The following is a 23,160-nucleotide window of genomic DNA, read 5'->3' as shown; positions in this document are numbered from 1 at the left end:
GTGGGCCGGAGCAGTTTCGGCGCGACCTTGCTGTTCTGCTCCTCGACAAGGGGCAATAAGAAGGTCTGCCTGCCACGAGCCACGGGCCAGGAGCCACCACTCAATCCCCCCGCCATGCCCATCGCCGTCCCGCTGTCCAGCTACGCGCACGTCCCCGAGACGCAGGAGGCGCTCGACTGGGCCGACCGTGAGCCGCCCGCACCTCCCCGCTGACCCCAGTGCCGACGATCGACCTCTCGCTCAACGCTACCCCCGAGGGCCGCGCGCAGCTCGCCGAAACCCTCATCGACGCCCTCCGCACAAAGGGCTTCTTCTACGTCACAAACTTTGGCATCAGCCAGGCCGAGGTCGACAGCCAGTTCGCCATCGGCGACCAGTTCTACGGCCTCCCGCTGGCCGAGAAGCTGCAGTACGTCCCCGACCTCGAGAACGGCGAGTACAACGGGTACCGGCCCGCCGGGCGGCGCGTGCTCAGCTCGGGCGTGCCGGACCGCGTCGAGGTGTACAACATTCCCAGTGAGCCGCCGGTGTAGGGCATGCTGACGGCTAGAGCCCGAGGTGCCCCAGGCCTTCCCCCCGCTCATTGAGTCGCACCTGCCCGAGATCCGCGGGTTCCAGGAGAAGCTCCACGAGCACGTCCTCACCCCGCTCCTCACGCTCATCGCCACCGCGCTCGAGCTCCCGCCCGACGCCCTCACAAACCTCCACCAGTGGGGAAAGCGCGCCGAAGACCACCTCCGGTACATGAAGTACAACCGCCACCCGGCCGAGGACTACGAGCGCCTCGAGGAGGGCGACGGGCTCTACGTCACCGGGCACACCGACCTCGGCACCCTCACGCTGCTGTTTAGGCAGCCGGTGGCGGGGCTGCAGATCCGGGACCACGACACGGGCGCGTGGAAGTGGGCCAAGCCGCTCGACGCGAGCCTGACCGTCAACGCGTGCGACGCGCTGTCCTTCCTCACCGGCGGCTATGTGAGGAGCACGATCCACCGCGTCCACGTGCCCCCGAGGGACCAGCGCGACGTCGACCGCCTCGGCCTGCTGTACTTTGCCCGCCCGAACCAGGGCGTCGTGCTCAAGACGCTCGCGAGCCCCGTCCTCGCCCGCGAGGGCTTCACCGCCAACGACTTTGAGCGCGCTGGCAAGCCCGCGCCGACGATCGACGAGTTCACCGTCGCCAAGCAGACGTGGCAGCAGAGTAAGAGCAGCGTGTTCAGGGCCAAGGACGGCCAGGAGATCGTGCCGGGCTTCAAGGGCCAGTACCATGACTAGGGGTTAGTAGGGTGAGCAGCTGTAGTTTGTATGTGGGTGATTATGCGACGCGGCCCTGGGTATCGCCTTTGCATCGTGGTGTCAATTGATTTACTTCTGCCCGACCCCGCGAGCCTGCTCGCATCAGCCTTGCACGCCCACGGCACGCACCTAGGCCGCCGGCCTCCTCCCCCACGCGGCAATCGCCGGAACCGCCTTGCGGCCGTCGTACCCGAACGCCTGGCACCCTTGCACGTCGGTCGCGCCGACGTCGACAAACCCGTTCTTCGTAAACAGCGCGCCGAGCGACTCGTGCGAGTAGGCCGTGCGGAAGTGGTTATCGTCCGGCAACACGGCGTCGTCGTCCGACACAGGCACCATGCCGGGGGCCAGCTCGAGGTGGTACTGCTTCTGGAGGTCGTGACCGTCGTCGTCGCGCCTGAACTCGATGGCGACGAAGATGCCTCCGGGTTTAAGGAGGGAGAGCACGCCGGCGAAGAACGGCCCAAAGTCGTCGACGTGGTGCACGACGAGCGTGCAGATCGCGACGTCGAACTGCGCGCGGGGCGGGACGAGCCTGCGCTCCCTGTCACCCGGGGTGGGGGACAGGAGGGGCGTGGAGAACTCGGCGCCGGTGCGCGCCGTCACCGGATGCTGCGAGTACGTCACGTTGCTGCGCGAGGCGACCGCGTCCTTGGCCAGCACGGCGAGCATCGACGGGCTCGGCTCGAGCGCGTGCACGCTCGCAAACGTGTCGGCGAGGTACGGCGTCACGGTTCCGACGCCCGCACCGACCTCGAGCAGGTCGAGCTGCTTGAAGGTGGCCGGGTCGATGCCGGCGGCAGCGAGCGCGGTGGGGATGTTCTTGCTGCCGTTGACCTTGGCCATCTCGCGGGTCCCCGGCCGCTCGGCGTACGCCTCGCCGTCCCAGTGCTCTTCGGATGATGCCATGGTGTGTCTGTGGGTGAGTGGAGGAGGGAGAGATGCGGGGAGGGGATGTGTTATATGCTGTGGGGTTCGGGTATCGGCAATGTCCACCGGCCCTTGTACCCGATCCATCCAGCCGACGCGACTGGGCCATAGAAAGCAACCGCGCTGACATCAGCGCTCTCTTCCTTGCCATTCCAGACACTCTCTTGCATGCTCGTACAAGTCTACGCCCACCGGGCCAGAAGCGCCATCATGCCCGCGCCGAGGCCGATACACCCGAGGACGTACGCCAGCTGGCGGGTCGACGCGCCCATCATGCGCGGGTTGAAGAGCACCTCGTGGGCGAGGAGCTCGACCAGCCCCGTGTATATGAGGATGCCGGCCGACAGCGAGTCGAGGATGCCGGCGACGGCGTTGAACACGGCGCCGTTGCCGTTGAACCCCTCGCGGATGCCCAGCCCGACCGCGATGCCGACGGGCGTACAGGCCGCGTACAGGACCGCGCCGGTGTACCGGATCCATCCGGCCGACCTAGGCAGCGGCAGCGTCGCGAGTCGCGACCCGAGCCCCGGGCCCTCGAACATTTCTGCTGTCAGCGCCGCCAGGGCTCCGACTTACGGTGGAAGACGATGACGATGAAGAGCACGATGAACTCGTCGCTCACGGCCAGCGTGAGCCCGATGATGATCGAGTGCAGGACGATGCCGAACTCGAGCACCCCGATGGCGATGAGCTGCGCCGCGGCCTCGGCGTTGCTAGGCGGCTGGGACAGCGGGTCGAGGTCCTCGTCGCAGCACGGGAGCTCGGCGCAGTCGTCATCGCCGCACTCGGGCTCGGCGCACGCCGGCTCGTCGCAGTCAACCGGCTTGGACACGGCCTCGGGCTTGCCCAGCGCCGCCTCCTCGTCCCTGCTGCGTTCCTCCTCCCTCTCCTCGCCGATGCGCACCCCGAGCTTGAGGAGGCGCGCCGTGCCGATCCGATACGCGGCCACCTCGGCAAAGAACATGGCGAGCACGGCGGCCATGGCGAGCGCGAACGCGTAGTCGTACTCGTGCCACTTTTCGCTCAGGCAGGGCGAGGACAGCTCCTCGACGGCCGGCGCGAGGAGGTGTACGAACGCCGTGGCGATGATGACGCCCGTGCCAAAGTACTTTGCAAAGCTGGGGTCAGTCGTCAATGGCCCTGGCAGCCGACTCACTCGAACAGCGCGCGCGGGATGCTCTTCGACTTGCGCCACACGATCGGGGGCAGCGTGCCCAGCAGGGTCGTGGCAAAGATGACGAAGATGGACGCGACGCGCACGGCGAAGTGCGTGTCGGCGTACGACGCGGAGCAGTCGGCGTCGGCGTCGGCGTCGCGGCGGAACATGGGTGGTGTGGCTGCCATGACTTTTGTCGGGGGCGCTTGACCAGCCAGCCCGCTCAAGATAAGTTGTCAGCGCGGCAGCTCTGGCGACCGCTGAGGCCGCAAAGAGATGCGGGGCCTCATGCACAATGGCGACCGCAGAGATCAGGTAGTGTGCTGATGACAACTGATCCTGGGGCGTGGTCGCGCCATGTGACCACGCCATGAGGATTGTGCGGTCGACAACACCCACCACCAGCACTGCAGCATGCATAATTTTCGTCTGCAGCGTCGTCCACTGACAACAGTGACAATGCAACACCCCGCCGGTACTGACACGGCACCCCTGAAGTATGCATATCCACGACGCGCCGAATGAGGACCCGACGGTTACGAGGTCACGCTCCAAAATTGTACACCCTCCCCGGGGTCCACTCCCTGCCTGCGCGGCCCTCGGCGCTGCGAACCCGGGCGTGCGCGTACGCGTGTGCGCGTGCGACAAGGTGCTCCTGCTCTGCAGCGGTGAGCGGCGCATGCGTGCGGCCGTGGGCGAGGAGGTCGGCGCTCTCGCGGTGATACATGGCCCTCCACGCGGGCCAGTACTGCGTGAGCTAGCTGCCAAGAGAGCGCACCCACGACCGCCTCCTCGGCCCGCCGGAGCCGGTCGTACTCCTTCCTCCTTATGCCCTTGACCTCGTGGTCGAGCCGGTGGGCGACCTCGGCGCCCGGAACAGCGGGGCAGATGACCCACCACCAGCGCCCGGCGCTGTCGGCGTGGCACGCCTCGTCGTCAACGTCGCCTGCGAACCATGTGTCGCCGCCGCGCCGCCGGAAGGCGAGGTGCGTGACCCGCTTGAAGGTGGCGGGGCCTCGTGCGCTCACGGTCTGGCGTGAGCCGGCGACGGGGCGGGGCACTCACCCACCCGTTGGCGTGGGGCCGGTCCTGCCCGCTGACGGTGAGCGACATGGTGGAGTGGGCGGTGGAGAGGTGCTGGTGCTCTGGCTGCTCGTGTCAACTAGTCAACTGACGGACATTGATGCACGCGGTGACTCTGCACGGGGCTCCAAGAAGCGGCCGACGACATGGTGGCGAGCAGTCGGGTTCCTCCGAGCCGTCTACCGGAGCCTGCCTCGCCCGTCCCTCGCCATGTTGGCTCCCGGTCACTGCGTCCCAGCACGCGCACTGACTTGCCAGCAGATCTGGGAATCACTCGTCAACATGCTACGGCTCTAGCTCAAGCTCTCGTTCGACTACCACCCAGCAAGCGCGACCAGCGCGCTCGCCACCCGCAACCCAACCGCGACCAGCACGGCTACTCCGCCACAAGAACCCCCACACGCCCGTGCTCCTTGCTCTCGCGCAGCAGGTCCTCGGTCTGGCGCACCCAGTCGTGCGCGTGCAGGTGCGCCAGGCGCTGCGCGTCGTCGGGCTCCATCCCGCCCCGGTGGGTCAGCAGGAAGAAGTCGTATGCCTTGAGGTACTGGGTGTCAGCGCGCCCCCAACCCACAGGCACTCACGCTGCTCGCCTCCCGCTCTAGCAGGTGGCTGTACTCTGTCCAGTCGATGGCCTTGACCTCTGCGTCGGCGCGCAGCACCCGCTCCCTCCTCACGGCGGTGACTAGCGCCCAGCGCCACTCGCCGTCGACGCTGCTCGAGCCCGTCGGGTCCACCTCTGCGCCGAACCACGTCGCGCCGTCCGACCGCTGGTACGCGACGTAGTGGAACCGCCTGTTGGCTAGCTCTTGCCGGCTCATCTTTGCTTCGGTGCGGTTCCGGTCCACCTCGCGCCGCGCCTTGGGCTTGAGCCATGTTAGCAGGCGGGACGGTGTCGATGATGGGCGCGCGCTCGGGCTCAGCCCGCTGGCATGTGGTCTGTCTAGGCCTTGGACGAGGAGGGACATGGTGTGGTAGGGTCGGTGGCGATTGGTATCTCTGCCCGGGTATCGTCGCCACCGCGTTTATATCTCTACGAGATCTCTGGCTTGTCTGCCCGGAGATCTACGAGGACATTCGAGGATCTACGAGCGGAGGTCAATGCGTAGACACTGGCGCCACAGCGCCAATGGATCACCCATGGATGAGCGCCACGAAAAAAGGAATCGGATATTGGAAGGAACTTAATCCCCATTTGACGAGAGTGGGATTCGAACCCACGTCCGAAGACTGCGGATATGCTTGATGCACACCTTAACACAGCGCCTTAGACCGCTCGGCCATCTCGCCGATTCGATTTGTGATGTTTTCTGTGCCCTCCCCATTCTTATGAGTGCACCCCCATGCCCCACTTGGCCGCGGGTAAACCGATTTCGCTTGGCATTTGCTCGGAGTTGCCGCGCCATCGTCGCGCTCTCCCGCCACCTCAAGGCGTGTCAGTGGGTGATAATCGGCTCAACTGGCCAATATCACCGGCCTCCCCTGGTCCTCCTCCGAGCCCCTGGCATCAATGTGCGGCGGCGGCGCGGCGGCGGCAGCGCGGTCAACTCCCACGACCGCGGCCAGTCGGCCGCCCTCCCGCCCGCGCTTCTCGCCCAGCTCGGTTTGTCAACCGATCGCATGACCACAACTGTCGGCCTGCGCCGCGGTACCGCCTATCCCCGGAACGACAAAACTGATGCGTGCATCGGCATCTTCGTCTCACTGTATACTTCTCACTGACGGCGTTCTGACTGCTTTATAACGGCCCGTGTCGTGCCGCGAGGGAGACGACACCCACCGCGATGAGCAAAACATTGTCCTTTGGACAAACCGAGCGCCCAGCGACCCCCACTGCCGAGCCCGACGCCGACGAGCGCACGCTCCCAGGCCGCCTGTCGCAGCGCACATCACAGGCCACCCTCACACCCCAGTCGCTTCCGGATGGGTGCTCGTACGGGACCGTCCCCGCCAAGGACGACGAGGGGGCGGACAAGCGCGTGATCTGGGTCGACTTCCCGCCCGCGAGCCCCGACAACCCCATCTGTTTCTCCTCGGCGCGCAAGCTCCTCATCACGGCCACGGTGCTGCTGTACACCTTTTGGTGTTGTAAGTGTCTCAGCCAGGCGTGCTCCCACAAGCCTTCTGACACGCCCAGCCTCAACCGCCTCAGCATTCGCCATCTCGGTCGGGTCGACGTGTGACGCGCTCCACTGTCGCAAGTTCGAGCCCGAGGCAGGCGTCGCCCTGTACGCCTGGGCGGCCGGTATCTTTCCGCTCATTGTCGCGCCCCTGTCCGAGGAGTTTGGCCGCCGCCCAGTCTACCTGTTCGCCCTGATCGCGCTCTTCGTCTTCCACCTCGCCAACGGCGTGTGAGTGTCCCCGCGCCGCTTGAGCACCTCTGACCCCACAGCGCAAAGAACATGGCCACGGTGCTGATGTCCCGCTTCTTCCTCGGCGCCGCGGGATCCATCGGAACCTCAGTCGTCGGCGGCACAATCTCGGACATCTTCATCCCCGCGCACCGCGGCGTCCCGATGGCCATCTCGGGCTTCATCGTCTACTTTGCGACCGGACTCGGCGGCGCCGTGTTCGGCTTTGTCGACGTGCGCGCGTCCTGGCGCTGGGTGTGGTACATCCACACGATTGGTGTCGGCTTCATGATCCCCTTTGTCGTCTTCGGGCTCAAGGAGACGCGCACCGACATCATCCTGCGCCGCCGCGCCGCCCAGCTGCGCAAGGAGCGCGGGCTGGCCGACGGCGGCGTGTACATGCACTCTTCCGAGGTCGACAAGGTGTCGTTCTGGAAGGCTGTGACGACGAGCCTGTACCGCCCCTTCATCTTCCTCTTCACCGAGCCCATCGTCATGTTCTTCAGTCTCTGGGTCGCTCTGGCGGTAAGTGGCTATGAAGTACAGGCAAACCCAGCCGCTGACGACACCAGTGGAGTGTGTTCTACGTCCAGATCGCTGGCCTGCCGTACATGATGCGCCACCTCTGGGGCTTCAGCACGGAGGAGGTCGGCCTGGTGTACTTTACGACGTGTATCGGTGCGGTGCTTGGTCTCTGCGGCGGCCAGATCCAGGAGCGCCTGTACCGCAAGAACGCGCCGAGGGTCGGTGTCGAGGCCCGTCTGTATGGGCCCATGGTCGCCGGTGTCGTCTTCTCCATCGGCTGCTTCATCACGGGCTTCACTGCGCTTCCCAACATCCACTGGATAGGGTCGTGTGTAGGCCAGGTCGTCGTCATCAGTGAGTCGGCTCGGCCTACCCTACCAACCTCTGCCGCCACCTCAACCTCCTCCCCCTCTTCCTCCTCCCTCTGCTGACAGACCAGCCGCAATCTTCATGATCTACGTGACAGCATTCACCTACGTCAGCGAATGCTACGGCGTCTACGCCTCGTCCGCCATCGCGGGCCAGTCGAGCGCGCGCAACCTGATAGGCGGCTGTATCGCCTTTGCGACCAACTCGATGTTCGGAGCCATGACGCCGCGGTGGGCGATTGTCATGATGGCGTCGTTTGCGGCCGTGCTCGCGCTGGTGCCGTTCGTCGCCTTCTTCTACGGCCCGCGGATCCGCGCGCGGAGCAAGTACTCCAAGCTCCTGATGCAGCAGGAGCGCGACGCGATCGACGCCGAGCGCATCCAGCGCGAGGCGCGCGGGATGGACGGGCACGGGTTCGAGGATCTCGAGGGGGACGCGAATGACACCGAGGGGCGGGTGCAGTCCAAGGAGAGGGCTTAGGATAGACTGTAGAGTAGAGTGTATGGATAGGCATCTTGCATTGGTTGGGGGGTCGGGGAGTGGGATGCGCGCGCGTGATCCGCCACACCGGCGTCCGCCGCCAGCCGGCATATGACGCACCAGCCGCACCTCAGCAACGGACATCTGTCTGCGCTGCACACTATGCATCCATACATCTCGCCGCTCGTACTTCTGATCCTATCACTGACTTCTGAACTGGTGTGGAATGCGGCCCGTCAAGCCGCAGCCCCAGCCACCAGCGCGGGCACTCGCGCCGGCGCTCTTCTCACGCTCCTAACCGCCCCCTACGACTTGGCCGACCCCGACGACCCGGTCGAGTCGCGGCGCTGCTTGATGGCGTCAGCCGCGGCCTGCTGCTGCGCGGGCGTCTCGCGGCGCCATGCCGACTTGGCGGCCATCGCCTGGTCCATCGACGTGCGGCGGAAGTTGAAGTAGTGTCCGTTGGCCTGGGTGGGCGACGTCGCGACCTTGGCCGCCTTCTGCTCGGACCAGCGCTTGGACTCGGCGGGGTTCATTGCGGGGGCGGGTTGCGGTCGCTGGTAGTTGTGGGTTTTGGCTTGGTCGCAGTGGCGGGGCTGGATGAAGCGGACAGATAGGGCACTCGCGATAGGTGGGGAGGGGATGAGCCAGCCCCCGCCTCCTCCTTTTCTTATACTCGGCACGGCTGCTGCTTGACTCAGCATACACAGGCGCGTTGCCCCGGCATGTCGTGGTCTGGAACGAAACGAGGTCATGAGGTCAGGTGGCCTGCACGTTTATGACGCACGATGGGGATGGGGGGAGTGGACAAGGAAGTGGCCAGCGGGCCGAGGGCCGAGGCGTTTAGCAACAACTTAGACAGTGCGCAGTGCCGGCGGCACGAGTATGGTGCAACGCTCTTGTGGGATCCGCTGTGCGGCATGTGTACGAGGGCATGGCCAAGAGTACATAAGTCGCAGCTGCAATCTGTGGTGGTGTCCGGCCTGCCCTTATGAAGGAGCTCGAAGGAGCCCTTACCTCGGTGCCCCATGGGCCGCCAACCTGGACCCATCCTCCTTCACCTCCCCCACCGAACGACTGATCTCTCCAGTCCTGTCTGTACAAGCGCTCATCGCGCACGAGACAACGGCACGCTCACTGACAATCTCCTGGCCCACACCACACCCGAAGGGATATCCCGCGGAGCTCACCCACCGCGGGGTGGCACCGCGCGCCGATACCAATACCCCCACCCCCGACCCCCCTGCCCTGACCTCGGACTCCGAAGAGGGCCGGGTCACTGACCAACGCCGTCGGCCTCGCGAGAGCCGGGTCAAGCACCCCCCTCACCACCCGGCTTGATCTCGGTGTCGGCGCTCGCAGCGGGCAAGATTACGGGCGCCGGGACGCTCGGCGCCGGGTAAAGCGCTTCTGACCAGTGCATCACCTGACCTCTTTGATGGCCCATGGCACCATCCTGACCTCATCGGGCGCCCCTCGACCCCACAGTCGGCACCATCACTCGGCTGTAGATAGGCAATGCGTTGGGGTGCATCGGCTGGCCGACGCTATTTAGCGGCGCCGATGCACCTCTTGCCCCCCACCACTCGTGATGCCTTCCATCTCTGACGCCGGCAAGGCCAAGCTCGACGCGCTGCTCCACGCGAGCGTGGCCACGCCCGAGACGCCCGCGCTCGCTTTCGGCGCAGCCACGGCCGACGACGTGCTCTACTTCGCTGCGGAGGGCGAGCGCGTCTGGGGCCAGCCCGACAAGGGGCAGGTGGACGACACGACGAGTGAGTGGGCCCCCAGGGCGCGCTGACGCCCAGTCTACCAGCTCTACTCGATGACCAAGCTCGTTACGGCGGTCGCGGCGCTGCAGCTCGTCGACGAGGGCAAGATCCAGGTCGACGACCCGGCCATCATCGAGCAGACGCTGCCCGAGCTCGCGGCCCTCCCGGTGCTGAGCTACGACGCCGACGGCAACGAGGTGCTCTCGGCCCGCAAGAACCCCATCACGCTGCGCCGCCTGCTCTCGCACACTGCTGGCCTGGGCTACCCGATGCTCGACCCGCGCTACGCCCGCTGGGTGAAGGAGCACAACGCGCCGGCCGTCTTCATGGCGCCGGAGGCCGGGCTCTCGGCGCTCGAGGTTCCGCTCCTCTTTGAGCCCGGCACCTCGTTCGTGTACGGCATCGGCATGGACTGGACCGGCGTGCTCGTCGAGCGGCTCAGCGGCAAGTCGCTGGAAGAGTACTTCCAGGAGCGCATCTTCGCCCCGCTCGGGATCAAGAGCCTCACACTCATCCTGACGCAGGAGTACATCGACCGCCTGCAGCAGGTGACGGACCGCGACGCCGACGGCAAGCTGCAGCACGCGCCCAGCCTCCGCGCGCTCGCCCCTCACACCATGAAGCAGTTCCACGGCGGCGATGGGCTGTACGGCAAGGCCAAGGACTACCTCCGCTTCCTGCAGGGCGTGCTCGCCTCGGCCAAGCCCGGGGGAATCATCACCCCCGAGAGCTACAAGCTGCTCTTCACCAACGCGCTGCCCGAGCGCGGCGGCGCCCACACGGTCTACGAGCACCTCACGGGCTTCATGTCCATCCTGCCCATTGACAAGACGCTGTTAGCCAATACGGGCGACGGGCTCGGCTTCTCGCTCAGCCTCCAGCTCAACACGGTCGACAGTCAGCTCGGGCGCAAGGCCGGCAGCGGGAGCTGGGGCGGCGCCGCAAAGACGCTGTACTGGCTCGACCCGGCGTCCGGCATTGCTGTGAGTAGTGGGCAGAGACGGGCTGCTGACGCTCCAGGCCATCATGTGCACCCAGGTCCTGGCCGCCAACCCGGTCGCGCCGGCCGTGTACGTCGACGACGTCTACTACAAGTTTGAGCGCCAGCTGTACGACGTGCTGGAGTAGGGTGGGGCTGTGGGTCGTTCTTTGGGTTTAGGCAGCAGTCTGGAGTTATGAACGATGTCGTAGTGATCGAGCTGGGAGTGGCAGCACAGCGGAATGAGCCTTCATGATGGACGCCGCACCGCACGTGTGTTGTCGCGATTATCTCGCCACTCGCCACTCGCCACTATGGAGACTATGCCTCCCGCAGAGGCATGCATGCCAGCGTGTCAGCGTGCCACCCCGCCAACGCATGCTCACGACGCTCCATCTTCATCCTGCAGGCCACACTTGCAGCATGCCTGAGCTTTGCCACTTGCGCCATGGCCACGGCCGGTTGCGGGCGCGGGATAACCGCGGCTGGCTACTCGGCGACCACTCTGCAATCCGCCAAACACCGACTAACGCAGTGGAACGAGCAAGCGAGCAACAACGACCAAAGCTCACGCACGAGACTTACTTATATACTCATGCTCGCATCCTCCGCCCACCCCATGGCGCAAGCATGAGCCAGCCCAACGGCGTACCGAACGGCAAGCGGCGCACCCTCGGCGCAGAGTACAAGGCCGCCGCGGCGGGGCAGGTGGCGGCGCTGACCGGCCTGCTCGACCACGTCCGGGCGACGCCTGACGCCGGCGCGCGGCAGGGCGAGCCGAACCGGTGGGTCGCGCTCGCCGGGCTCCTGGCCTCGTTCTTCCTCGCGACCGCCGCCGTCCCCCTCCTCGCCGCGCGCTACTTCCTCCGCCGGCCAGAGGGCTTCAACTCGTTCCCGGGCTACGTTCTCTGCCGGCTCATCTGCCTCACGCTCGTGACGCACCGCGCCATGCCGCCCGTCGAGGACCAGCGCAAGCGCGCGCGCGCGCTCCAGCTCCTCCCGTTCCGCGGGCTCGACAGGCTGATACAGGTCACCAACGTCACCATCCCGCCCGTGTCGTCCGAGCGCCGCCCGGCCCCGGAGGTGCCGGGCATCCAGTTGCCGGGGTACATGCTGAGCTCGGGCAGCACGCGCCGGCAGGGCGTGGAGCGCGCCGCGCCGGGCGAGAAGCTCATCCTCTACTTCCACGGCGGGTGAGTGGGTCGTGGGGTGGGGCTGACAAGCAGGGGGTACGTCGACGGGCACCCGCTCTCGCACACATTCGCGTACAAGATTGCACGCGACACGAGCACGCGCGTGTTCGGCCCAACGTATCGCAAAGTGCTGGGCAACGACGCGCTCCCCGGGCCCTTGGTAGACGCGTACGCGGCGTGGGAGTACGTCCTGTCGCTCGGCTTCGCGCCGCACGACATCGTGCTCATGGGCGACTCGGCGGGCGGGCACCTGTGTCTCTGGCTGGCGCAGCACCTCGCCGTGCTGTAGCACTAGAGGCGCACCGCACCGAGTCGGACGCGGACCCGGCCTCGCAGCTGCCCGGGGGCCTGGCGCTCTGCTCGCCGTGGTGCGACCTCACGCTGTCGGCCGCCTCGTGGTCCCTCTTCAACCGCGACTTCATCGTGCGCCACTACGTGCGCCACCTGAGCCGCGCGTGCCTACGGTACTACACCGAGGCGGCGTGGTACGCAACCCCTCTGTCGCCGGTCTTCGCGCCAGAGGGATACTGGCGCCCGTTTGCGCACATGCCCGTGTTCGTCTCGTACGGCCAGGACGAGGCGCTCGCCGACGAGGACAAGGTCGTCATCGCCGCCATGCGGCGGGACGGCGTCGACGTGCGCGTGTTTGAGGAGCCGCATGGGTTGCATGTGGGCCCGATCACGCCGTGGAGCCTGCCCAGCGCATACGAGGGGTTCGCGAAGGGCGTTGTTGGCGTACTGGCGGATTTGTAGTCGCCTGTTGTACTGTGGCGGCACACGCGCACTCACACGACTATCGGGTCGCGTGCGCATACCGAAGTACGGATATCTGCCTCGTCGGGTTGCTGCAGCCGCCTTCACTAGCACATGCGCAGCGTTGGGGGCCAGATAGAGAGCGAGTCGAGGTCGTCGGCGTAACCATGCGGTCGGTCCATACCCCGTGCCTCGAGGCCGCGATAAGCGTCAGGTGATGGCTGAGACACTGACTGGGCGGACATCGTAGCAGTCTCGACCTCGCCCCCGGGACATGCTTGGAGACAGGCTAGCATAAGAGAGGCGAGGGGGGGTGGGAAGCGCCCGCCCACCGCTACATTTCCCTCTTCAACCAGCACCACCAACACGCCATGGGCCGTATCCTCGTATCGTAGGTTGCCGAGCGCGGCACCACTGACCAGCGCCAGATTCGGCGTCGACGTCGACGCAGTAGCCGGATGGTAAGCCCCCCCTCACGATGCCCCTGACCCCAGGCTGGGCTCGTACGGCGGCGAGGACTCGCCAGCCGACATCTCGCGCGTGAGCCCCCGTCCTGTGTTTCGCTCACCCCCAGGGCATGTTCGCCGGCGAAGTCGGCGTGCCGCGCCTGCTCAAGCTCTTCAGCAAGCACGGGATCAAGACGTCGTGGTTCATCCCGGGCCACAGCCTCGACACGTTTCCCGAGCAGCTGGCTGCGGTCCGGGACGCGGGGCACGAGATCGGGCTGCACGGCTACTCGCACGAGAACCCGACCTCGCTCTCGCTCGAGCAGCAGCGCGACATCCTCGACCGGACGTGGGACCAGATGGTCGCGTTCACGGGCAAGGCGCCGGAGGGGAGCGTCGCGCCGTGGTGGGAGGCGAGCGCTGAGGGCACCAAGCTGCTGCTCGAGAAGGGCATCCGCTATGGTGGGTGCTGGGCCGGACTGGCTAGCTGACAGCAGACCACTCGCTGCAGCACCGCGACGCGACGGCGTACTTCGTGCGCATTAACGACACGTGGAAGAAGATCGACTACGACCAGCCGGCCGCGAGCTGGATGGAGCCGGTGCAGCGGGGGCAGGAGACGGGCCTCGTCGAGATCCCCGTCAGCTGGGACCTCGACGACCTCCCGCCGATGCTGTTTATGAAGAGCGCGGCCAACAGCCACGGGTTCGTCGACGCGCACGTCATTGAGCAGAAGTGGAAGGACTGGTTCGAGTACCTGTGGGAGAATGAGCGGGCCGAGGGCTTCGTCATGCCCATTACGATCCACCCGGACGTGAGCGGGCGCCCGCGTGAGTGCGCCAAACGAAGCACGCTGACGGCAGACGTGCTGCAGATGCTCGACCGCTTCATCACCTGGGTGAACACGCACGAAGGCGTCGAGTGGGTCACGTTCGCCGAGATCAAGAGAGACTTTAGGGCGCGCAACAAGCCCTCCGAGGGCGCGCTCATGCCCAAGGGCGTCTAGCTCCCATTCCATAGCCATGAATCGCATCATCGCGTGGCATACGGCTCAGCGCTCGCGCTCCGCCGCCGAGCGTACTCCGCTGACGTGCGCAGCGCGCGCGCCGGCGCCGCGAGCCGCTCAGAGGCCGAGGACGACCGCCGCACCTCGGCCACGAAGCTCGCGTCGCACTCCCTATGCTCGTGCAGGCTCGGCGCGGAGGGCGGTACGACGAGCTTGCCGCCGGCCAGGACCGCCTCGTGCGCCGGCAGCCGCTCGGCCACGCGCACGCGCGTGTTCGCAAACTCGTGGGCTACGCGCCGCATCTCGGCGGTCGGGGGCGGGTCGTTCCACCGCAGCTTCCAGGCCCAGATCTCTTGTCGGCGCTTACTGAGCTCGGCGAGCTTGAACTTGTATGCTGGGCGGTACTGGGGCGTGAGCGAGCGTCAGCGAGCGTGGGTGTGGGGGGGAGTGGGGTGGGGTGGGGAAGGGGGGAGGCCGCCGCCGTCGCCGCCGCACTCACCACATCCCGCTCCCCCGCCTGCATGCGCCGGAACACGTCCCCCGGCACGGCGGCGACCTCGTCGTCCGGCCGCATGACCCGCGCGCCCGTCACACTGTCGGCGATGCACCACATCCAGCGGCTGCTCTCGCTGCTCCAGAACGACGCGTTCGGCACCACCACGCTGGCCAGCCACGTCGAGGTCGGCACGTGCCGGTACGCGAGGTACTGGAACGTGCGGCGGCGCAGCTTGTCTGCGCCGGGGGTCTGGCGTCGGCGTCAGCAGCACAGGGGGGCGGCGTACAATGTCGGCCGAGTGTGGGCTGAAGAGGGCTTGCGAGCCGAGACGCGTCGACATTGTGAGTGGGAGTAGAACGAAGAAATTGATGCTGCTCCGTGCCACATTCGCAGGGACGTGACGACATCTCCGACATGCATCTCACGCACCCTCCTCCCCCTCCTCAATCACCCTGTCCCGCTCCAGCCCCTCCCTCTCAGCCCAGAAACTCGCGTCGCAGTCGTCGTGCGCTCCCGAGCTCGGCGCGAGCGCGGGCCGCCCCACCCCCCCGGCCACATGCTCTTGGCCCGTGCGAGCTCAGCCCCTCGGCCTGCCGCACGCGCACATTCGCAAACGCGTGGGCCACCTGGCGCATCTCTTCGGTCGGGGGCGGGGCCGCCCAAACAGGATACCCGCACACGGTGCGCCGGCGCTCGCCGAGCGCCTCGAGCTTGTACTTGTACGCGGGGGTGTACTTGGATCAGAGAAGCAGCACACGGAAACCCACCACATCCCTCTCCACCCGCGCCATGTGGTCGAACACCGCGCGCGGAATCGCCACGACGTCCCTGTCAGCCCGTGTGAGCCGCGCGCCCGTGCTCGCTGCTATGCGCCACATGAACTCGCGCCGCTGGGGGTCGAAGAACGACTCGTCGCCCACGACCTGGCCAGGCAGCCAGGTCGAGTAGCCGCCCCACTTGTACGCGAGGTACTGGACCCCCGGTTTCCAGGGGCTGGGGAGCTGCCGTCGGCGTCAGCTCGGAGAGGGGCGGGGCGCACGTAGCCCGCGCGGTGGGGGGAGGCGAGGGCGTTGGGGCCGAGGTCGGTCGCCATGGTCTGGGGGTGAGCGACGAGAAGAGCTGTCGGGCGGCAGTGGATACGCACGACGGAGGAGCAAGGTCACTGATCTTGCTGGTGCCCGTGGGTCGACGCCACCGCCCGGCCCCTCGCCACCTCCCCCGCCACACGTTCCCCCGGACTGGAGGGCCCCTCCTCGGTGGTCCTCGGCGGCGACAACAAATGCATCTCTACCACAGCGCGTCGCTCCGCTTCAGCAGCGCATGCGAGTCCCCCTCGGCGGCGCGGACGTGCCGATGTGCAGCGAGGTGCGCGAGCGCGCGGAGCAGCGGCGCCGGGTCGAGCCGGTGCCCTGGCGCTCCCTTCAACCTCGCGAGCTCCTTCTCAAACGCGGGCCAGTACTGGAATCAGCTCTCCCCTCCCCCGCCCCACCCACCACGTCCTCCTCGTCCCGCCACAGCCGCCTATACTCGTCCCACCCGACAGCCTTGACCTCGGCGTCGCGCCGCTCCTCTTGCACCCCGCGCACCGTCATAAAGCTCCACACCCACCCGCCCTTGCGGTCGTAGTGCGACTCGAAGTCGTCGACCTCGGCGCCGAACCACGTCGCGCCGTCCGGGCGGCGGTAGGCGACGTACTGGAAGTGGTGGGTGTGGACTGATCCCGGGCCGACAGTCTGCGCGCGGTCTGGTCAGCGGCGAGGGCGCGGCGGCGTCAGGCGAGGGCGAGCGTACCCAGTGGTTTCTGAACGGCGCGTCCTGCCCGTCGACGTGCAGCGACATGGTGGCGAGGTCGTGTGAGGGGTACGAAGACAAGTGCCAAGCTATATCTCCTCTTCCCCGCAGGGGCTCCTGACCCGGACAGACCTCGCGCAGGTGCCACTTCTCGACGCATACAACTACAACCGGGCTACGCCGTCTTGCCCACGCTCCCCACGCTCCCCCCCATCACATCCTCCATGCCCGCGCCGCTGGCCCACGACCCGTGCCGATACCGCCCGGTGAGGGCCCACACCTCGCGCCAGAACACGGCGTCGCACTCGTCGTGCTTGGTCACCCGGTCGGGCGGGATACGGGGCGGCCGGCCCTCGCCCACACGTACCCGCGAGTGGGCGTACGCCAGCGCCGCCGCGTCCATCTCCTCACGCGGCGGGGGGTCGGTCCACTCCGCGCGCTGGCCCCACACCTCGCGCCGGCGCTGCTGGAGGCGGGCCATCTTGAGCTTGTACGCCGGCCAGAACTGCCGTCAGCTCGCCACACACGAGGCACGTACCACGCCGAGCTCGACCCGCGCGAGCCGCTCGTACTCGCCCGCTGTGATGGCTGCGGCCTCCCCATCGCGCACGTACCGCGTCTCGCCGCGCGCCGAGACCACGCTCCACACAAAGTCGCGCGCTGCGCGGTCGTACGCGCTGAACGTGGGCTCTACGCGTGCGCCGAACCACGTCGACTCGCCGGGCAGCCGGTACGCGACGTACTGCGCCGCGTTGCGGAACCGGTCTGGGTCCGGGCGCTGGGCTCAGCACTGGGCCAGGGGAGGGGTGGACTCACGAGGCCGGCGGCATAGGGCTGGGGGGTCGGCCGGTTGAGGTATGTCGACATGTTGTACTGCTGTGCTGCGGCTGCTGCCTGCACGCCGCGTTCGTAAAGTACTCGTCGGGCGGGGGCGAGGTGCGTCAGGTCGCGGTATGAGCGCGACACGTGTGGCGTGCTAGAAGAGTGAGTGCTGGAGGGGAGGAGCATCGTGCGGTCTGTGGGCAGAAGTAGGCTGTTATAGCCTCAGCTCCGGGCCAAGCTGGCCAAGATGCCGAGCGCGCCACTGGAACGGAGTCCTGGTTCCAGGCGGCGGTCGCACGACCAGCATGCATGCGGCGCCGCGCCGACGCCGGCAGGCCGCCACACAGCCGCCACGAGCGAGCCGGCCCGACCCGCCCCGGCCGCGTCCGGCTTGGCGCCGCCTCCCTGTATTGCACGCCGCAGATCGGGGTCGACGTCAGTCAGTGCTTGCTCGTGTGAGTGTGCAGGTGAGAGTTAGAAGCAGAACCGGCGCTGCAGAACCCGGTGCATGGCGCCTAGCCTCCCACGCCCGCTCCCCCCCGCCCGCCATGGCCACCCCCCCCAAGCCGCCCCCCACGCGCCCCCCACCTCAGGCCCACACGGCGCGCTTGCCACCCCTCACGAACACCGGCGCCGGCTTGCTGGCCCAATACTTGACCGGGAACGCGGCGCGCACCTCGGCCACGAATTCGGCGTCGCCCTCGGTGTGCGCGCGCAGGTCCTGCACGTGGGCCGGGAGGCCCTGCCAGTGCTCTGTGCGCGCGAGCTCGCTCACGCCGAGCGCAAAGTCGTGCGCGACTGCCTGTGACTGCGAGGGAAGCGGTGGGGGCGGGTCAGGCCAAGCGTGGCCCGCTACTCTCCACAGATGCTCCCTCCTCGCCTGGAGCGCGGCGGCCTTCCACCCGTGCGCGGGCCAGTACTCGCTGTCAGCTTTGAACGAGACACCACCCACCACACACTCCTCGGCCTCGACGAGGCGCAGGTACTCGTCCCGCTCGATCGCCTTGACCCTGCTGTCTGGGATGAGGAGGTCCCCGCCGCGCCGCGAGCGCACGACCCAGAAGTACTCGCCCGACTCGTCCCACTGCGGCATTGGCACGGCGACCTGCCCCGCGAACCAGGCGCGCGAGGCGTGCCGGAAGGCCACGAACGTGAAGACCCGGCCTAGGGGGTTGAGGTCGCGCAGGTTCTGGTGTCAGCGGAGTGGGAGGGGGAGGGACGTACCGTGCCAGAGTAGCCGGTGAAGCCTTTGGCGTGGGGCTTGTCTATTCCTTGGACGTTGAGCGACATGTTAGTTGAGATGGACGACGATGATCCCGGCCGCTGTATTGTTGTTTTTGCCATGTCTGTGCGTGACGAGTGCGAGGTGGTGGCGTCGGCGTCGTCACGGTCCAGTCGCACGAGGCGCAGCTGACAATGTACATCATCCACGCATGCATCACCAGGTGAGAGGGAGGATGATGTTGAGGTCGGGTCAGTCAGATGTCCGCGGCGCCGATCTCGACGAGACCGCCACAAACAACCTCTGGCACAAGTCATGTCGTTCATAGCAGCCATCGCACCCCACCCCACCCCACTAACTCGGGATCCCCTGCACCTCGCTCCAGAACAGGTGGTCGCACTCGTCGTGCTTGTCGTAGTCGTCCTCGTCCGCGACGATCTCGGTCGGGCTCGCCGCGTCGACGACCTTGACGCGCGCGTGTGCGGCCCCCAGCGCAGCGACCTTGACCTCCTCCGTGACCGGGACAGGCGCGAGCGGCTCGGGCTCGACGCTGGCCGACGTCCAGATGTTGGAGCGGCGGCGCTGCAGTGCGCTGAGCTTCCGGTCGTGCGCCGGCCAGAACTGTGGGTCAGCACCCCTCCCTCCCTCCCTCCCCCTCCGCCCTCCGCCGGCACCCACGACGCGCTCCTCGCCCAGCTTGAGGTCGTTGTACTGGTTCCACCCGATGGCCGCGACCTCGGCGTCGGGCCGCGTGATCCGCTCGCCCTTGACCGTGGTTATGCCCCAGACAAAGGTGCGCGAGTGCGCGTCCCAGCCCGAGAGGGGGAGGAAGACCGCCCCGCCGAACCATGTCTCCGGCGACTCGGGGCGCCGGTACGCGATGTAGTGGAACGTGCGGATCGGGTAGGGGGCTGCTCCGGCGCGCTGGGCGTGTCAGCTGGCTCGGGGTGAGGTTCGGGGCGACGTACCCAGCCGCGAGCGTACGGCCCGGTGATAGGCTTGCCTTGGAACTTTGTTGACATGGGAGGGGTGGTGGTGGTGGGCGACTACCGAGGCACGATGCTAGGACGCTGCGAGTCGACGACGGCGAGGGGTGTGCTCTTGAGGCCGAGTGAGCGGTCGAGACGAGGAGCAAGAGGGAGGGAGAGCTAGAGCACGACGTGAGAGCGTATCTGGGTGATAGGAAGCACGTTGTCGTCTGCAATGTCCTCGTCCTCACGCCACTGCCATCACACTCACCCAATGCACCCCGTGCACACCCACAACCACTCCAACCACCACCACCATCGGCCTCTTACAAGCTGCCCGACTCCCCGCCAGCCCTCTCGTCGCCGCAGAGATCGCGCGCACGGCGTCGACACCCACCCCTTTGATCGAGGCTGTACGCTCGACGAGTCACGCCGCCGGCGGCGCCAGACGTCCGAGCGACGCGCCGTGGTCGCTCGCCGCTCGTGCCGCCCGCCGCGCGCTCGCTCCGCCTCGACTCGACTCGACCTACTGTCCTGCCCCTCGCCTCGCTCGTCCAACTCGCATCAACTTTGCACTTGCTCACTCACTCACGGCCCTCCTCCTCCTCCCCTCACCCCCTCCCCTCCCCTCGCACCACCATGTCGACATTCGCAGACGGGCAGCCATCCCCCCACGCACACGGCTGGGTGAGGCACGTCGCAGCAACAGTCCCACTAACCACCAGCGCTACGCTCCCTCACCAGACGACACGGGCAAGCGGCAAGCAAAGTACCTCGCCTTCCAGCGCGCCTCGGCGCCCAGCCTGTGGTTCCCCGCCGTTGTGCGCCCCGAGCAGTCGTACAGGGACAAGAAGGACGCGAGCTGGGTCTGGGGCCTCGACGCCGTCGGCGCCGAGGGGTGGCGCAGGCGGAGCAGCACGGGCAAGTGGCGGCGCGACGCCGACGTGCGGGGCATCGACGAGGGCGAGTTTGAGCGGCTGCGCGTGGACGAGGCGAAGCTTGTGGGTATCCACTGCAGTGCAGCGCTAACCCACGCAGTTCTGGCCAGCGTACCGCTGGAAGCAGGAGCACCTCCGCCCTCGCCTCCGCGCGAGCTGGGGCCTCACGCACCTCCCGCTCTCGCCAGTGCTCGAGGAAACGCTGCACGAGGTGGCGATGGCGTACGCCGAGCGGCAGATTGCGAGCCTGACTACCGAGGAAGCGGCAAGGCTACGGGCCGGCGGCGCGCCGTTCGCGGGCGATGAGAGCGAGGCGCACGACGAGTGCGATGCCGCCGTTGAGAGCGAGCTCGTGGCGTGGAGACGGAGATGGGTGCAGGGGTGTGTACAGCTCGGCATTGACCCCAAGCTGCGGCGGCAGCCCAGCGGCGGGGGGCAGGGTGTGTGGTAGTGCGTGGGGTCGTGAGATGGGATGCATAGCAGCTTGTGGGTTCTCGTGCGAGCAAGTGAGAGATGCACCGCGTCACGATCATCCTGCGCCTTGCCGTCGCTATGGCCCCTGTTACTCGCCCTCGCCCCCATGCACGTCCATGTGGATCTCTACACCCGTCGTACCCCTCACTTGACACCACACTGACGGCCATGTCCAAGACGGTCGACGGCGTGTCCGCGCCGCTCCGCAACGGCCTCGTGAGCCCCTGCCAAACGCGAGCTGACCCAGAGACATACGGCACGACCGCGCCATCAACCTTCCACCTAGTAGCCTACCGACACGTCCACGGCTCGTCCTGGTTCGCGGGCTTCGTGCAGCACCCGACACTCCTCCCCGGCACCACGCCGCGCTGGGACAGCACGCGGCGCGAGTGGATCCACACGGTGTGGGCCTTCGTCGCGCCCGACGGCGCGCCGTTCCGCACGTCGCTCGAGGCGCTCGAGCGCGCCGACGGCGACGTCGTCGCCGTCTCCGAGGGCGAGTGGACCCGCCTCTCAAAGCGCGAGGAGTACGTCGTGAGTCCCCCCACCCGGGTAGCTCACGCTAGTTCTGGCCGGCATACCGCCTCAAGCTGATGCGCTCCGACGTGCCCGCCGCGCTGGCGTACGCGCACCGCGTTGTCCGGGGCACGAGCGACGAGGCTGTGTGGCGCGCCGTCTCGTGTGGGCGCCAGCTCGCGGCCGACGGGTGGGAAGGAGAGCACGACCCCGGGCCGCCTGTGCTCGTCGTGCAGGCCGCGACGCCGACGCGGGACGCGCCGCGCCGGCCGGGGTGGAGAATGGTGACGTAGAAGTTATGGAGATGTACGAACCAAGAGGCCACGTTCGAACGGCCCGAGCCGCACACTGACCGCGGGGCCCGCGCGCTCGCTACCACGAGCGAGCTGAGCGACCCCGCCCCCGCCGGCTCTTGGGAGCTTTCTCGGCGCCGACAGCAAGACAAGACGGGGCACCGGCGTCGCCATGCCTCGTGCTCGCCCCTTGCGGCTGCAGCAGCTAGCACCCCCTCTCTATCATCTCGTCGTATCTCTCTCTCTCGCACACCCCACCACCATGGCTGCTGAAGTGCACGGCGTCCAGAGCCCCATCCAGAACCGCTGGGTAAGTGGGCCGCCGGGTCGGCCTGGGTCGCCGCCCTCCAAAACCAGCCCGTTCGCGCGCTGACGCGCGCTCACTTAGTCGTACGGCCTCTCAGGCCCCTACCGGCACGAGTTTGCCTACCTCGCCTTCCAGCACGCGCACGGCGCCGGCTGGTTCGCGGGCACGGTGCTGGGCGACGCGCCGGCCGTGAGCGTCGTCACGCCGCGGTGGAACCACGACCGGCTCGAGTGGGAGCATGTCATCTGGGCGCGGACGGCGCCGCGCGCCGTCGTCGGCGACGAGGACGGCGAGGACTGGGAGCGGGTTGAGCGCGCTGACTCGGCCGTGCGGGCCATCAGCCTGGCCGAGTTTCAGCGCATCGAGCGGGCTGTGAATGTCGTTGTGAGTGGGGGCTTAGTTCCAACATGCTGGAGCATGCTCGCGCTGACGCGCTCGCCAGTTCTGGCCCGCGTACCACGCCAAGTTCTCCGCGCTCGAGGCCCGCCGCCTCGCCATCTGGCTGCACGCCGGCATTGACGAGGAGGACCTGCTCCCGCCCCCGACCGACGTCCAGGCCGCGGCCTACGCCTATGCGCATAAGCTGAGCGCTGCTGCGACCGACGAGGTCGACATCGCGGCGTACAGCTCTGGCAACAGGCGCGTCGACGACGAGATCACGCTGCTCACGCATGACGAGCTCGACGGCCTCTTCATGGCACAGGTCACCGAGTGGCGGTACGGGCGTGGCGCGGCCGCCGTCAGCGCTGTCAAGTGGCGCGATGACGACAGCGTCGGCTCGCCCGTCGAGCCGGCGTACCGCCGCATTCCGTCCTCGGCCCTGCTGTACAAGGCCCACTCGCCTGTCGCGCCCGCGTTCCCCCACCCCCCGCGCGGACACGGGCACGGGCACCGCGGCAGCTCGCTCGTGTGGGGCTCGATCGCGAGCGGCACCGAGATCCAGCCGCTGTACGAGCGGTACGAGTGACGGTGCTAGGTGGCGCGCTCACGAGCGATG

The 23,160-nt window shown here is 67.5% G+C and overlaps 18 protein-coding genes and 1 non-coding gene across 19 annotated transcripts; 8 read left to right on the top strand and 11 right to left on the bottom strand.

Annotated features, from left to right (window-relative positions):
- Positions 1 to 114: 114 nt before the first annotated feature.
- Positions 115 to 1,275, top strand: Q8F55_005996 (uncharacterized protein; the record flags this gene model as incomplete). Its single annotated transcript, XM_069354468.1, has 3 exons — positions 115 to 187; positions 220 to 516; positions 551 to 1,275. 3 exons carry the CDS (start codon positions 115 to 117, stop codon positions 1,273 to 1,275), a joined length of 1,095 nt encoding a protein of 364 aa, XP_069209110.1.
- A 150-nt stretch (positions 1,276 to 1,425) lies between these two features.
- Positions 1,426 to 2,205, bottom strand: Q8F55_005995 (uncharacterized protein; the record flags this gene model as incomplete). The annotated part of the gene is made up of 1 exon (XM_069354467.1): positions 1,426 to 2,205. The coding sequence occupies one exon, from the start codon at positions 2,203 to 2,205 to the stop codon at positions 1,426 to 1,428; it is 780 nt and encodes a 259-aa protein (XP_069209109.1).
- A 203-nt stretch (positions 2,206 to 2,408) lies between these two features.
- On the bottom strand, positions 2,409 to 3,552 carry Q8F55_005994 (uncharacterized protein; the record flags this gene model as incomplete). Its single annotated transcript, XM_069354466.1, has 3 exons — positions 2,409 to 2,770; positions 2,803 to 3,344; positions 3,383 to 3,552. The coding sequence occupies 3 exons, from the start codon at positions 3,550 to 3,552 to the stop codon at positions 2,409 to 2,411; spliced, it is 1,074 nt and encodes a 357-aa protein (XP_069209108.1).
- Positions 3,553 to 3,926: 374 nt separating this feature from the next.
- Positions 3,927 to 4,495, bottom strand: Q8F55_005993 (uncharacterized protein; the record flags this gene model as incomplete). The annotated part of the gene is made up of 3 exons (XM_069354465.1): positions 3,927 to 4,130; positions 4,165 to 4,413; positions 4,448 to 4,495. 3 exons carry the CDS (start codon positions 4,493 to 4,495, stop codon positions 3,927 to 3,929), a joined length of 501 nt encoding a protein of 166 aa, XP_069209107.1.
- Positions 4,496 to 4,841: 346 nt separating this feature from the next.
- Positions 4,842 to 5,430, bottom strand: Q8F55_005992 (uncharacterized protein; the record flags this gene model as incomplete). Its single annotated transcript, XM_069354464.1, has 2 exons — positions 4,842 to 5,009; positions 5,047 to 5,430. The coding sequence occupies 2 exons, from the start codon at positions 5,428 to 5,430 to the stop codon at positions 4,842 to 4,844; spliced, it is 552 nt and encodes a 183-aa protein (XP_069209106.1).
- Positions 5,431 to 5,658: 228 nt separating this feature from the next.
- Q8F55_005991 lies at positions 5,659 to 5,752 on the bottom strand. Its single transcript has one exon. It is a non-coding gene; the product is annotated as a tRNA-Leu (tRNA).
- A 494-nt stretch (positions 5,753 to 6,246) lies between these two features.
- Positions 6,247 to 8,187, top strand: Q8F55_005990 (uncharacterized protein; the record flags this gene model as incomplete). The annotated part of the gene is made up of 5 exons (XM_069354463.1): positions 6,247 to 6,550; positions 6,600 to 6,813; positions 6,855 to 7,338; positions 7,386 to 7,692; positions 7,778 to 8,187. 5 exons carry the CDS (start codon positions 6,247 to 6,249, stop codon positions 8,185 to 8,187), a joined length of 1,719 nt encoding a protein of 572 aa, XP_069209105.1.
- A 305-nt stretch (positions 8,188 to 8,492) lies between these two features.
- On the bottom strand, positions 8,493 to 8,723 carry Q8F55_005989 (uncharacterized protein; the record flags this gene model as incomplete). The annotated part of the gene is made up of 1 exon (XM_069354462.1): positions 8,493 to 8,723. One exon carries the CDS (start codon positions 8,721 to 8,723, stop codon positions 8,493 to 8,495), a length of 231 nt encoding a protein of 76 aa, XP_069209104.1.
- Positions 8,724 to 9,778: 1,055 nt separating this feature from the next.
- On the top strand, positions 9,779 to 11,087 carry Q8F55_005988 (uncharacterized protein; the record flags this gene model as incomplete). The annotated part of the gene is made up of 3 exons (XM_069354461.1): positions 9,779 to 9,962; positions 9,996 to 10,942; positions 10,980 to 11,087. The coding sequence occupies 3 exons, from the start codon at positions 9,779 to 9,781 to the stop codon at positions 11,085 to 11,087; spliced, it is 1,239 nt and encodes a 412-aa protein (XP_069209103.1).
- Positions 11,088 to 11,568: 481 nt separating this feature from the next.
- On the top strand, positions 11,569 to 12,884 carry Q8F55_005987 (uncharacterized protein; the record flags this gene model as incomplete). The annotated part of the gene is made up of 3 exons (XM_069354460.1): positions 11,569 to 12,131; positions 12,165 to 12,385; positions 12,421 to 12,884. The coding sequence occupies 3 exons, from the start codon at positions 11,569 to 11,571 to the stop codon at positions 12,882 to 12,884; spliced, it is 1,248 nt and encodes a 415-aa protein (XP_069209102.1).
- A 371-nt stretch (positions 12,885 to 13,255) lies between these two features.
- Q8F55_005986 (uncharacterized protein) lies at positions 13,256 to 14,336 on the top strand (the record flags this gene model as incomplete). Its single annotated transcript, XM_069354459.1, has 5 exons — positions 13,256 to 13,275; positions 13,313 to 13,345; positions 13,379 to 13,424; positions 13,459 to 13,792; positions 13,828 to 14,336. 5 exons carry the CDS (start codon positions 13,256 to 13,258, stop codon positions 14,334 to 14,336), a joined length of 942 nt encoding a protein of 313 aa, XP_069209101.1.
- Positions 14,337 to 14,362: 26 nt separating this feature from the next.
- Q8F55_005985 (uncharacterized protein) lies at positions 14,363 to 15,172 on the bottom strand (the record flags this gene model as incomplete). Its single annotated transcript, XM_069354458.1, has 3 exons — positions 14,363 to 14,740; positions 14,836 to 15,081; positions 15,119 to 15,172. The coding sequence occupies 3 exons, from the start codon at positions 15,170 to 15,172 to the stop codon at positions 14,363 to 14,365; spliced, it is 678 nt and encodes a 225-aa protein (XP_069209100.1).
- A 947-nt stretch (positions 15,173 to 16,119) lies between these two features.
- Q8F55_005984 (uncharacterized protein) lies at positions 16,120 to 16,671 on the bottom strand (the record flags this gene model as incomplete). Its single annotated transcript, XM_069354457.1, has 3 exons — positions 16,120 to 16,290; positions 16,326 to 16,565; positions 16,624 to 16,671. The coding sequence occupies 3 exons, from the start codon at positions 16,669 to 16,671 to the stop codon at positions 16,120 to 16,122; spliced, it is 459 nt and encodes a 152-aa protein (XP_069209099.1).
- Positions 16,672 to 16,798: 127 nt separating this feature from the next.
- Positions 16,799 to 17,490, bottom strand: Q8F55_005983 (uncharacterized protein; the record flags this gene model as incomplete). Its single annotated transcript, XM_069354456.1, has 3 exons — positions 16,799 to 17,128; positions 17,162 to 17,401; positions 17,440 to 17,490. The coding sequence occupies 3 exons, from the start codon at positions 17,488 to 17,490 to the stop codon at positions 16,799 to 16,801; spliced, it is 621 nt and encodes a 206-aa protein (XP_069209098.1).
- Positions 17,491 to 18,034: 544 nt separating this feature from the next.
- Positions 18,035 to 18,735, bottom strand: Q8F55_005982 (uncharacterized protein; the record flags this gene model as incomplete). Its single annotated transcript, XM_069354455.1, has 3 exons — positions 18,035 to 18,364; positions 18,398 to 18,634; positions 18,670 to 18,735. 3 exons carry the CDS (start codon positions 18,733 to 18,735, stop codon positions 18,035 to 18,037), a joined length of 633 nt encoding a protein of 210 aa, XP_069209097.1.
- A 286-nt stretch (positions 18,736 to 19,021) lies between these two features.
- Positions 19,022 to 19,689, bottom strand: Q8F55_005981 (uncharacterized protein; the record flags this gene model as incomplete). The annotated part of the gene is made up of 3 exons (XM_069354454.1): positions 19,022 to 19,288; positions 19,346 to 19,591; positions 19,636 to 19,689. 3 exons carry the CDS (start codon positions 19,687 to 19,689, stop codon positions 19,022 to 19,024), a joined length of 567 nt encoding a protein of 188 aa, XP_069209096.1.
- A 585-nt stretch (positions 19,690 to 20,274) lies between these two features.
- Q8F55_005980 (uncharacterized protein) lies at positions 20,275 to 21,024 on the top strand (the record flags this gene model as incomplete). Its single annotated transcript, XM_069354453.1, has 3 exons — positions 20,275 to 20,322; positions 20,361 to 20,636; positions 20,674 to 21,024. The coding sequence occupies 3 exons, from the start codon at positions 20,275 to 20,277 to the stop codon at positions 21,022 to 21,024; spliced, it is 675 nt and encodes a 224-aa protein (XP_069209095.1).
- A 191-nt stretch (positions 21,025 to 21,215) lies between these two features.
- Q8F55_005979 (uncharacterized protein) lies at positions 21,216 to 21,856 on the top strand (the record flags this gene model as incomplete). Its single annotated transcript, XM_069354452.1, has 2 exons — positions 21,216 to 21,581; positions 21,614 to 21,856. 2 exons carry the CDS (start codon positions 21,216 to 21,218, stop codon positions 21,854 to 21,856), a joined length of 609 nt encoding a protein of 202 aa, XP_069209094.1.
- A 262-nt stretch (positions 21,857 to 22,118) lies between these two features.
- On the top strand, positions 22,119 to 23,130 carry Q8F55_005978 (uncharacterized protein; the record flags this gene model as incomplete). Its single annotated transcript, XM_069354451.1, has 3 exons — positions 22,119 to 22,166; positions 22,245 to 22,547; positions 22,606 to 23,130. 3 exons carry the CDS (start codon positions 22,119 to 22,121, stop codon positions 23,128 to 23,130), a joined length of 876 nt encoding a protein of 291 aa, XP_069209093.1.
- Positions 23,131 to 23,160: the final 30 nt, after the last annotated feature.

Source organism: Vanrija albida (assembly GCF_041260175.1).
Source record: "Vanrija albida strain AlHP1 chromosome Unknown contig_4, whole genome shotgun sequence".
Classification (NCBI taxonomy): Eukaryota; Fungi; Basidiomycota; class Tremellomycetes; order Trichosporonales; family Trichosporonaceae; genus Vanrija; species Vanrija albida.
This window is presented reverse-complemented; position numbering and strand designations above follow the sequence as displayed.